This window comes from Aspergillus ochraceoroseus (assembly GCF_002846915.1).
Source record: "Aspergillus ochraceoroseus IBT 24754 chromosome Unknown P175scaffold_10, whole genome shotgun sequence".
Classification (NCBI taxonomy): domain Eukaryota; kingdom Fungi; phylum Ascomycota; class Eurotiomycetes; order Eurotiales; family Aspergillaceae; genus Aspergillus; species Aspergillus ochraceoroseus.
The window spans coordinates 629,268-641,456 of record NW_024468485.1 but is presented as its reverse complement, the minus strand read 5'-3'; the positions used below and the strand labels follow the sequence as shown (position 1 = coordinate 641,456).

Genomic DNA, 12,189 nt, shown 5'->3' with positions numbered 1-12,189 from the left:
CAGACCCATTATTACGAGACTGCAGCTATGGAATAGTATTCCTCCACCCATTCAGTAATCTGAGCCACGGTCGAGTCCACAACCGCCTTCACTCCCTCGTTGACCTGGCTGTTCTTGATGATCAAATCCGAGCAGTGAAATCCACCGGGGATGTGGTCCTCCTGGACGATACTTGGAGGAGACTCCCGCACTTCTCCAGGGGTCGAATTCCCTACCCATTTCCAGTCAATATCGTACAAATTATATATCTACGTTGCGGTACGGAGTAGAATACGGAGAAAAGGGGGAACTTGCCCATTGATCCAAACAATTCGCTGTGCACCTTGACCTGACCATCCACCGGTCCATGCATTTACACTAGCTGCGGTTCGGCCGATGGCGCTTCCATAGGTCTGGCCCTCGGTTTCAGGGAAGTATAAGGGACATTGTCTTTGCCAGTATTCTGGTCGCGAAACAATGGTGGGAGTTCCCTTGGGTGCTCCGCTAAAATTATGAAACAACCCCCCGGTGGAATTAGCCACGAGACAAAATGAGAACGAGGCTCAATAGAGGGAAAGAGATGGAGGCTTACTCTTGCCAGTAGAATAACGGTTCATTACAGAGGAACCATGTCCAGGTACTGCACCAACTCGGAGAGACGTAAACGTAAACATACCTCCACAGCGTCACAGAACTGATAGGAATCCGAGTATCCCATAGAGAAACTGTTGCTTTGCCAGAGGTTAGTGATTCGCAAGATCTCACGAAGCCAAAACATGCAGTCAAGAATAGGCAGGGTCCCCTAAGTCTTCCTGAATGGTGGCCTGTTAAATGAATATTACAAGCTACCTACTATTGTTTATAGTTACACATGGAAAGATGCTAGAGATATATAGATACTATCTCTTGACAGGTACCGCTGGTTTCACTCTCTTCGAACTGAAGTGCTCTGTATACTTTGACTATACATCAATCCCACTGTTAACAGCTTTACCCCAGGGTTTCAGATATCCTCTTGAGACACATTTATCTGGGTAGTGATGTAACTACTCTATTGGACATGTTTCTAACTCTCTCCTGCTCTCCTGCTCACTTGTTCACTCCCTGAATTGCATCCCGATGTCGGCCTTGTAATGGAAACCCCAGGCATATTCCTCCCTGAAATAGATAGACAACCATCGGTTTTCGGATAGGTTTTCTGGCTTATTTCCAGATCACTTTCTCTCGAATAATTGGACATCATGAGCCAAAAGATATTGTCAGTCATATCTCACAGATATAAACCTGTTCGGAGGCCATTTGGACCTCGGCTTCGGGAAGGCAGAAAAGCACGGGCGGTGGAGAGGCTGCAACTCCCTCAACTCCATCCCCAAGACCTTCTCCAGCATTCGTGATCGGCTTCTCCAGCGTCTGGGGTGATTCTTCCCTCTTCCATCCCTCTATGACTTCCTTGTCCATTTACTGAGGAATATGCTCTATTAATTTGTTGTTGCTGTTGTTGTTGTTGTTGTTGTTCTCTCCTCTTGTCTCTTTCGCATCCCCCGTAGACGCTTCCATCCCCTCATTCTGCCGACGGCATCTTCCACCATGGACATTGAACGGCACCAGTTAAGCTCGGACCAGCCAAAGCGACGAAGAAGGAATGCTGCGCGGAGGCGGTTCCGCAACAAGGCTCCCATATCTGCACGCCTCTCTCTCGATCATCACCTGCGCGGAAGTGTCGGGGTCGTCTCTGCCGATCTGGCCAACGACCTGTTTCAAGCGCCTGAGTCAACAACCGGTGAGTGATGGCAGTCCGTTCTCACTCACTCTGCCTAACCCTGACCCCTTGTTACCTTGCCAGGTCCTGCCGATGAAGATAGTGGAATCCGCTATGTCGCAATTTCCCCGTATCTACCGGGTCCCAGTTCGGCCGTCGAGGAGCTGGCCTGGACCATTGTTCCGGTTCGCGCACAGTCTCCCGGTCGCTCCAAGGAATCGCCCCTCCCCAATTCTACAATAGTGTTCCCGGATTCAGCCGACTCCTTGCAGCCGCTCATTCGGACTCTGGGGAAGCTGGACCCTGCCCGCCATTCTGTCCCGACCCCGCGCATCATCGAGATTCGGGTATTGGATATTGTTCCCTTGCATCTCGATACCGTTTATGTCACAGTCGAACGGAACCTTCTTCGGAATCACGATGATGTCCAAAGCAGATTCGGTGGCGGCTTTACTACAAACCTTCACGGACCGAATGGGCTCTGGGCAAAGGCGGGGAAAGGGCTCGAACCAAAGAAATCCTCAAAGAGGGCCGCTGCGGAAGTCGAAGAGAGGCTTACCGCTGCGGTACGTGAGGCATTGGGGACCCAGAAGGTGGTGCATACCGGTGATGTGCTACCTCTTCCCTTACCTCCGCATCCGATTACCTACGCGCCCGCACCACCAGCCCACATTTCCTTCTGTGAACCGGTTTCGCAGGGCTTATTGCTACCCACTACCAAGATTGTTCTTATTCAAGCGCGTCCTCGAGGGACTCGCGCTCAGCGGAGCTTGAGGACTGCGTCCGGCTTCCTCAAGCAGGTGGCTGAGGACGAGGCGGATGACACTTCCAACGAGCAGTTCTATTCGGCGGCGGAGGACAAACCGGCCGAGAGTAGTACAGAAATGGAAACTACATCTAATGCCGAAGAGTCGGACACTGAAGGATCCGTCGGAAATCTGAGCGATTCGTCCGATGACTCTCTGGACGATATGATTTCTCTCAGTGCACCGGAGCTCCCACAGCCAGCCTCTGGTGTCATGTCTGGGATGACCGCGGCTACCCCGCGGGCCCGACGCACAGATGGTATTCATACCCCTGGATCCATAGTGTCCACCCTCACCTCCTCAACTCTCCGTCCCAACCGGGGGGGGCCGGGCGGAAAAGTTTTCAAAGCGGAGGGACTTTTGCGTAGCGTGCCAAACGAACTCCTCCATCCCAGACCAAGAGATGATGATGACATCGAGTCATTTATCATTGCAGATATTAGTGCCCTGGCAAAAATTGGCTGCTTTTCTGGAGACTGGGTTCGGATTGAAGCTACAGAGGAACCCCAGTCCAATATTTTTGCCTCAATTAAGCTGGGAAGCTTCAATGACCAAGAGGAAGAAACTGGCGACTGGCGTGCTGTGAAGATCTACGGCCTACCTGGTCTTCCTTCCGCAAAGCCTCGATATTCAATCAACCAGTCTGCTGACCGGCGCCTGAGTATATCGGGACGCCCTCCCATGCGCCTTACTCCCTCGGTCTTTATGCCCCCCCTGCTATTAAACAACCTCAACAACCCCAAGTATGTCCGTTTATCTCCAATGAATTTGGGAGCCGGCAGCGGAGCATCCAGGCCGGGACTCCTGCACCAGGTGAAAACCGCTGTTCGCAGCCCCCCACTGGCCAAAGAGGTGACCTTACTCAAAGTCTCTACTCCGCTTTCCATGGACCGCGTCCTCCAGCCCGCCTTGTTTGCGGGCCTGAAACAGTACTTTGAGACCAAACGACGCCTCCTGAAGAGCGGCGACCTTTTGGGAATTAGCATCGACGAAAGCCTCGGTAGAGCTGTCTTCGCGGGGGCAGGCGCTGCTGCCCATGATGGTGCCCAAGACGATGATTTAACAACCAAGCTAGGCCCCGTGGCCGATTCGGATCGTGCGGCATCGAAGAAGGCAGGGGGCGTTGTCGCTTGGTTCCGTGTTGGACAAGTAATTCCCACCCCGCCCACTGACCGGGACGATCCGAGTGAATTTGACTGGGGCGGCGTGGCTATCATCGACTCGGCCACTACGCGGATGGTGCAGGCAGGAAGTGATGTCAGCCGGGTTCCAGGCACCTTGAATAACGGCTGGGAATACTGGCTGGGGGCGAGGACTATTCCAAAGCCGGTGGTCGATATGCCAACGATCCATGGTGTCACAACTGAATTGCCCCAGTCCTTTATCTCGCCGATCCAGCAACGTGTACGAGACTTGATGGCAGTGGCTACGAGCACCCGCGCGATCCAGCTTGGCATGAAGCCCGTGGTTATTCTCTTGAGGTCCCAACAAAGGCACATCGGAAAGGCCACGCTTGCGACGCGGGCTTGTGCCGATATTGGCCTCCATACCTTCCCGATCGATGCATACGATATCTTGACCGAGGGGGGTGCCAATGGCGGTGATGTGAAGACTGAGGCATATCTGAAAGCCAGAGCGGAGCGTGCTTTCCACTGTGGCTCAGACTGCACCGCTCTTCTGATCAAGCATATTGAGGTTTTGACCGCAGACCGAATCGTTTCAGCAATGACGGGGATTTTGGCCGAGGCGAGGGTTGTCATTGCCACTACCACGGATGTGGAACAAATCCCCGAAGGTATTCGCAGCATGTTTACACACGAGTTTGAGATGACTGCCCCCGAGGAGAAAGAGCGAGAGGGCATCCTTCGGAATGCCGTCTCCGAGCGCAGCATCAAAATCTCGACGGATGTGGATCTGGGAACTGTCGCTCTCAAGACGGCCGCTCTCGTTGCCGGAGACTTGGTGGATGTTGTTGAACGAGCATCCATCGCAAGGGCCGCTCGTCTAGAGAAATTAGCCGACACCGCAAGCAAGCAGTCCTCGAGCGCCAAGGTGACCCTTCAAGATATCCTCATTTCTGGCGGCGAAGCCGTTCGAGGCGTCACCAAGGCTGACTTTGACGCTGCTGTGGACGCTGCAAGAAAGAACTTTGCCGACTCCATTGGCGCCCCAAAGATCCCCAATGTGAGCTGGGAAGACGTTGGTGGACTGACCAATGTTAAAGATGCCCTTGTTGAAACCATCCAGCTACCCCTTGAGCGCCCCGAATTGTTCGCCAAGGGTATGAAGAAGAGAAGTGGTATCTTGTTCTACGGTCCCCCGGGCACTGGCAAGACGTTGCTGGCCAAGGCAATTGCCACCGAATTCTCTCTCAATTTCTTCTCCGTGAAGGGACCTGAACTGCTCAACATGTACATTGGTGAGTCCGAAGCGAACGTTCGACGCGTCTTCCAGCGAGCTCGAGATGCTCGGCCCTGCGTGGTCTTCTTCGACGAACTGGACTCGGTCGCCCCTAAGCGTGGCAACCAAGGAGACAGCGGGGGTGTGATGGACCGCATCGTCAGCCAGCTGCTTGCCGAGCTGGACGGAATGAACGGTGGAGAGGAAAACAGCGGCGGTGTGTTTGTGATTGGTGCAACTAACCGTCCCGACCTGCTGGACACGGCTCTCCTTCGTCCGGGTCGTTTTGATAAGATGCTGTATCTTGGAGTATCCGATACCCATGAGAAGCAGGCTACGATCTTGGAGGCGCTGACGCGCAAGTTTGCCTTGAGCCCCGAGGTCTCGCTCCGCCGAGTGTCCACGCGACTGCCTCTTACGTATACCGGTGCGGATCTTTATGCTCTGTGCTCGGATGCTATGCTCAAAGCCATCACCCGCAAGGCTACGGCGGTCGATGAGAAGATCAAGCAGTTGCCGGGCGGGCCAGTCAGTACTGCATACTTTTTCGATCACCTGGCTACCCCAGATGATGTGGCGGTGATGGTTACGGAGGATGACTTTTTTGAGGCACAGGGCGAGCTTGTTCCTAGCGTTAGGTATGTATCTCTTTTACTCTCTCTTTCTCTCTCTCACAGGGAGGAGATTTGGTGGTTCTACGTAATGGGAACTAACAACGCGCAGTGCCAAAGAGCTTGAGCATTTCGAACGGATCCGACAGATGTTTGAATCCACCGATAAGGATAAGCCCACGCCGGAGTCTGGGCACCAAGCTGGAGCCCCAAACGTACCATCTCCCCAAACCATTGGAGATGCCATCGAGGCTCTGAACCGGGGAGAAGAATGGGATGATTTCCTCGGCGGACCCGTCACCAACGGAGATCGGCCACTTTCCCCTGATAGCAAAGGGAAAGGCAACCCGGGAGGAGGGTCCAGTATCCGCAGTGTCAGCGGCCAGTCCGTACCCAATAATAAGGGCAAGGGCAAGAGTCCTGCGGGTTCCGGCGGGAAGTGGAAGGGCAAGGGTATTTCCGTCGCTCACGGCGATTCGGATTCATCGCTGGATGGACCTCGAGAGGATGGGGCGATCAATGGGGACGAGGACTATATTATTCGTACGGATCATTTGGGGCCGTCGAACGGTTCCTCGTAAGTTGCGATCGCGGGTTTCTTGTGTATTGGTACATACTGTCGTACTTGGGCGATGTACATATATAGTCGTAGTACTCTCACTCTTCCATAGGAAAAAGATGCTAAGTAACCCTAGGGTTAGGGTCGGGTAACAAGGGGTAGTACAGTATCAAAAGGATCTGACCTCTTCTTATCGGATCTTCTGCTTCTAGCAGAATAATTCAATAAAGATATATCAGGAGACCATGGATAGTTACTACCTAACTAAGTTAGTAAGATCGGTGTGGACTCGGATCTCGCCCGAGGGGGGTTGGGGTTGTTCATTCTTATTATTCACAGTTTCCCCCTCAAGTGGATCAGCTTATCTTGAATATACTCTATAGGGTAATACTTATATAGTAATAAGAATGACAATATGAATACATCATCATGATCCATCGGACCTCTGACTGCTACCTGCTGTTACTGTTACTTTACTGTTACTGTAACTTTTACTGTTACTGTTACTTCTTCTTATCAAGGATCTTCCAGGTTCTTGCAGGATCTTCCAGGTTCTTCCAGGTTCTATGGATTTTCTACTCTTTCTTTTACTCCCTGCAAAGTAAAGGAATGATGGTGGTAATCGATTATTAGTGATTGTGTGCTCTAAGGATTCAACTAGTAGGATAAGCTTCCGTTTGCTAAAATGGTCCCAAAGGGTCCCAAGAAACGGTCCACTCCAATCGCTCTATGACTGGTTACCAGCTCCTTCTGCTCGGTCCTTGTAACAAATCATCTTTCTCCCTCTGGACTTCCAGAGTCTTTATCAATTCACTCGCTCTTGGCTACGAATATTACAGGTTCCCCCGCAGTCTTCAGTGGATCGAGCATCTTGCTGAGTACCTAACCTAGGTACTCCGTAAGTACTCCGTAAGTACTCCGTACTGCTATCGCGGACTTACTACGGAGTACTCACAACCGTTGGCAACGTTCCCTTCATAATATTCTTTCCGTCTCTCCAAATACTTTCACTCTTCATCCCTCCGCCCTTGGTCATTTTCTTGTTCATTCTCTTTGTCATTTGTACCACCGTTGAATCCCCCCCCCTGCCAGGAGTCGGGTATATACATCCATGATGAAACAAATCCAAGGGGACGATGACGCCCAGCTGGCGGCCATGGGCCACAAGGCCGAGCTGAATCGCAATTTCTCGATGCTGTACGTTCTCTCAAGTCCAATTCTGTGCGGTATTCCACGAAATTACCCTCACTAACCAATGGCTGTCTCTGGCTCAGATCAATGTTGGGCTTAGCCTTTGCCATTCTGAATGTATGTCAGCTACCTACCCCCCTCCAATTTTTTTTTTTTTTCTCAAATGCTGCATAGCAGACACTTGATTAGGTTCTGATCACTAATAAAGTCTATTCGATAGTCCTGGACTGCCCTCTCCGCCAGTTTAAACCTTAGTCTTCCGTCTGGAGGCCCGGTTAGTGTTGTCTGGGGTAAGGTTGCTCTCCCTGCACCAGAAATTGCACGTGCTTACTTCGTTTCTTCCGCAATAGGTTTGGTGACGGCTGGTATTTGTAACCTGAGCATTGCGGCGTCTCTTGCCGAGTTTCTGTCCGCGTATCCTACGTGAGTACTAATCTACGTGGAATACTCTCTGGTGTTTATCTCTAATGATTGGATAGAGCTGGTGGGCAATATCATTGGGTCGCAGGTGAGCAGTTCTCAATCCTACTGGATCATGCAAGAGGATTTATCTTGACTAACACTCTATTACCCGACTAGCGAGTGAGTCTCTCGAGATTAGAAGTATATCGTGTTGCCGCTAAACATCACCTCTAGTCTCGTGGGAAAACTGGATCCCAATTCTGTCATGGGTCACTGGCTGGGTGAATGTTTCTGGTTGGGTAAGAGGAAGCGTCCCAGTGGCCAAATATAGCAATCAACGCTGATGGGTTAACTATAGCTCGCTTTGACCGCCACCGGTGGACTGCTTGGTAGCAACCTGATCATCGGTATTATTTCATTGCTCCACCCGGTAAGGATATTGATGGCATTCGAAAATGCTCGCAGTACTGATATCACGCGCCTAGACATACGTTTTTCAACGCTGGCATCAGTTCTTGTTGTACATTGCCTACAACATTGCTGGGTTCTTCGTCAATGCTTTCATGAACTCCGCACTTCCCCTGGCGACCAAGGGTGCATGTAAGAAACCTTATATTTTGTTAGTATGATCAGGAATGCTAATTTCACAGTCATCTGGTCGCTCACCGGATTTGTTGTTATCTCCATCACAGTGCTCGCTTGCGCATCGCCAAACTATAGTTCCGGAAAGTAAGGGGGAAAACACTCGGGCCTCTTAAGGGAAAGCGTGCTGACATGACTAGATTTGTGTTCGGAGACTTTATCAACCAGACAGGCTGTATGTTCCCCCTTCATCCTTGTTGTATTGAGCCCGAAACTAACAAATCCCCCCCCCTTCCAGGGCCTGATGGTCTTTCTTGGTTGCTTGGAGTAAGTTTATATGGATCTAGAACGAAGTGCACTCGTCCCTAACCGTTCAAAGTTGCTGCAAGGTGGACTTGGTCTCACTGGATTTGTAAGTTCTCTTCCCTTGCATTTTGCTCGGAAGTTGGGTACTGACTGCTTCTAGGATGGTGTCGCCCACATGATTGAAGGTACGAGGCGAATAAACCATGCTCCGGACTACCCACATTGACCAAGACTAGAAATCCCCAACCCCTCTATCGTTGGCCCCAGGATTATGATTGGCTGTGTTGTTATTGGTATCTCCACAGGCTTCATCTTCCTGGTTGTACTACTTTTTGTTGCTGGTGATATCGACCTTGTCATCAGCTCCACTGCAACCCCCCTGCTGCAGATCTTCAAGAACGCAACCAACAGTAATGCGGGATCCATTTGCCTTCTGATGTGAGTTTTCTTCGGGCCCCATCTATTATCATCTCCAAAACTGACCCGGCTCTGAAGGTTCCCACTTGTCTGTATCTTATTCGCCACGATCACCATTATGACAACAAGTAGCCGAATGATCTACGCCTTCGCTAGGTGATTATACCCTATATACTCCCCCATATCCGAGGGCTGTTACTGACGTGACGACTATCCACAGAGATGGTGGCCTTCCCGCTTCGCCATTTTTCAGCACAATCCACCCAAAGCTCAAGGTCCCCTTGAATGGTCTGTACCTGACCAACTTCCTGGTAATTGTCTTTGGCTGCATTTTCCTTGGTTCTTCCAGGTAAGTTCTGTGACAACCCTCGTTCCTCGAACCCTCAGATTAACCTCTCCTAGTGCATTCAACGCCATTATTTCATCATCTGTCGTTATGCTTGACATTTCATACGGCATTCCAATTGCAGTCAACTGCCTTCGAGGCCGCAATATGCTGCCTGAAAGACCTTTTGTCCTTCCAAGTGCTCTCGGCTGGATCGCTAATATCGTATGTGCCGATATAAACGCTGAAATTGAGGATATTCGCTGACACAGCTTGGCACAGATTGCCTTGTCGTATATTTCACTCACTACAGTGCTCTTCCTATTCCCCCCTGGGATTCCCGTTACCGGTAGCAGCATGAGTAAGTTTCCATGCCCCTAGTCAAACGTGACGTTACTGATATACCCTTTACCTTAGACTACTGTGTCGCTGCCTTCGGTATCATCTTCATCGTCTCAGCTTTACAGTGGGTCTTTGATGGCCGGAAGAACTTTACCGGCCCAAGATTCGACGAGAACGTCCTGGCGGAGATTGACGGCAGGAGTACTTATAGCTTGGAGCAGCAGACTGAGCAGGCTGTCAGTCATAGCAAATAAGGGGATAGAGCTGCGCTTGCCCGGGGCACGCAGCAGGATATAAGAGGCAAATCATTTGAGGATCTGGTTATTTATTTTGCATATAGAGAGAGCTTGAAGTCTGTATATACATATACATATATCGCCTTGGTGTCCGGGGTTAAGTTGGTCCCTTCCTTGTCTTACTGTGGAATATTATTTTGATTCTTTACTTGAAAAAATAAATTTTAATAAATTTCAACTGCGCTCGATTGACATCCCCTTCCCTTCCACAGAGAATTATTCTCGTACACAGGTGTGGTATTATAATACCGATTCTTGGTGGGACAATACACCCGCAAATTTACGTCATGTGCCTCTTCTCCCCAACCATATATATCATCATCGAGCCATCATCCAGTCTCCAGTCTTCCTCACCCTTCCTTACCTTCAGCTGAATTGACCTACGCGGCTGCTTCAGAATATGCTTAAGATGCTTACACATAACATCCGATGACTACCACATTAGCTGCTGTATCATTTGATATCCACGTTCTGTACCAACAAAATCCGCCTCAACGCCAAGCTTTCTCCTACCCACCACCGGAGAGACAATCTAGAGAGACCTGCATGCGAGCTTATGAAAGCTACCACCATTGACCATGTTCAATTTCCTGAAAACCATTTTCCCTATGGGTGAGAGGGTCGTCTTTGACCTCCCATCTTGTGAAATTCATGAGATCGACACAGCGCCTGGGAAGTCCGCGAGAGCTTTGAAGCACCTGCTTAAGCTAAACCATGCCAATTATGCGGTTCTTTGGAATGAGCGGAAGTTTCATAATCATGCACCACATGTTTGTTATCTTTTTTTCTTTTTCTTGTCTCTTATTATATGAGATGTATGGGCAAGTTGCTGACTGGGTGAATTAGCTTTTGTGCTCCTCTTTCCTTCTGGGGGCGAATTCGGATGATTTGAATCGCGCGTATGACAGCCAGTCAAAGGATCTAGATGCTTGGGTCGACTCTCCTGGTGAGATTAGTACATATGACTGGCGAGATTATTGTGGCCAGCGGGAGTGAGCTATATTGTTCTTCTTGTGGATATTCGCCACCGCCATTAACAATGCGCCGCAGATACCAACGCGCCTTTGTCGACTTTTTCGAAGACGAGCTTGTCCGCTACTGTTACGACTGGAAAAAGGTCGTAGCTACCTACTTGTTCTCCGGCAAGGAGCCGCTTTTCAATTCTCTCGCGGCTGACCGTACGTTGACTCTAAACACCTTGCAACGGAAATTTTGAAAAAAAAAAAAAAAAAAAAAAAAACATTAGCCAGCTAGCTGGCTTGTTAAACTGACCTCATCATGATTCAATCCAGTCGGACACCCGCTAATCCACATGGCCTACGCCTTCGAAATGTCCAGCCGCGAAGTTGCAATCGAAGCACTGACCCTCACCGCAGTCTGCTACGGCACAACCCATAAATACCTCGACGACCCTTCGTACTCCCAAGCCGAGGCCTCCTACCACTCCACTTCAATCCTCGAAGTCCTCTCCAAGGTCCGCACCGACAAGCGGCTCAACGGCTTTTTCTCCTCCCCGGGCCATCACAATATCGAAACCCTCTTCCGCGAAGCCGAAGCCATCCTTCTGGACCACTGGAACGCATGGGAAATCCAAGAGGACCCCCAGGAACAGTTCCGTGAGAGCCAAGAGGCCGCCGTCGCCCTGCTAACCACTACTTTATCGACTCCCAACGCGGTGGCCGCGAAATATGATTTCTTTTTCGTCCATGTTCTCACGGCGAGTCATGCCGTTCGCGTGCTGCTCCCGCTCATCCCGGCTCGGTTCCAGGTCTCTCTCGTGCGACAGTGGTGGTTGATGACTCTCTCGATTTATGTCGCCCAGCTTCGACCGGAGATGAAAATGGACTCTGTCCGGAACTATGACATCAAGGATAAAGGCTGGAAGTATGTAACTCACAAGGCGGTCAAGGGCGAGCATTCCACCGAAACACATTTTGTGAAAGCCGTGCGTGCGCTCAAGGTTCTCGCCAATACATGGGGTGACCCGGATTCGTTTTATCTCAAGGCTGCCGTAAAGTTCGCCGACGAGTTTGATGGCTGGGGAGGGTTTGTTTGATATTGGGAGATTGACTTGTGATTGCTTGACCGGGGAGGGGGGGGGGATCGTGAATGCAAGGTGTTGTATAGGCGTGGTGCTGGGCATTGTATTGTTGCATTGGGAGAGGCTGTTTCAAAATCGACTCCAAATTTACATGGTATCTCAACTCTTAACAA

The 12,189-nt window shown here is 50.5% G+C and overlaps 4 protein-coding genes across 4 annotated transcripts; 3 read left to right on the top strand and 1 right to left on the bottom strand.

Annotated features, from left to right (window-relative positions):
• Positions 1-11: 11 nt before the first annotated feature.
• On the bottom strand, positions 12-1,437 carry P175DRAFT_0535946 (uncharacterized protein; the record flags this gene model as incomplete). The annotated part of the gene is made up of 4 exons (XM_040900274.1): positions 12-211; positions 323-483; positions 572-704; positions 1,254-1,437. 4 exons carry the CDS (start codon positions 1,435-1,437, stop codon positions 12-14), a joined length of 678 nt encoding a protein of 225 aa, XP_040748998.1.
• On the top strand, positions 1,355-6,486 carry pex6 (AAA family ATPase peroxin 6). The gene is made up of 3 exons (XM_040894919.1): positions 1,355-1,759; positions 1,838-5,582; positions 5,668-6,486. Exons 1-3 carry the CDS (start codon positions 1,567-1,569, stop codon positions 6,134-6,136), a joined length of 4,407 nt encoding a protein of 1,468 aa, XP_040748997.1. The 5' UTR covers positions 1,355-1,566; the 3' UTR covers positions 6,137-6,486.
• A 742-nt stretch (positions 6,487-7,228) lies between these two features.
• P175DRAFT_0512316 (GABA permease GabA) lies at positions 7,229-9,933 on the top strand (the record flags this gene model as incomplete). Its single annotated transcript, XM_040898661.1, has 19 exons — positions 7,229-7,311; positions 7,389-7,422; positions 7,526-7,595; positions 7,656-7,728; positions 7,785-7,813; positions 7,942-8,006; positions 8,066-8,137; positions 8,193-8,307; positions 8,358-8,436; positions 8,490-8,524; positions 8,588-8,616; positions 8,669-8,701; positions 8,756-8,780; positions 8,832-9,033; positions 9,091-9,168; positions 9,233-9,361; positions 9,415-9,562; positions 9,620-9,698; positions 9,755-9,933. 19 exons carry the CDS (start codon positions 7,229-7,231, stop codon positions 9,931-9,933), a joined length of 1,557 nt encoding a protein of 518 aa, XP_040748996.1.
• A 650-nt stretch (positions 9,934-10,583) lies between these two features.
• P175DRAFT_0446082 (questin oxidase family protein) lies at positions 10,584-12,031 on the top strand (the record flags this gene model as incomplete). Its single annotated transcript, XM_040894325.1, has 4 exons — positions 10,584-10,745; positions 10,822-10,967; positions 11,026-11,153; positions 11,268-12,031. The coding sequence occupies 4 exons, from the start codon at positions 10,584-10,586 to the stop codon at positions 12,029-12,031; spliced, it is 1,200 nt and encodes a 399-aa protein (XP_040748995.1).
• Between the last annotated feature and the right edge of the window lie 158 nt (positions 12,032-12,189).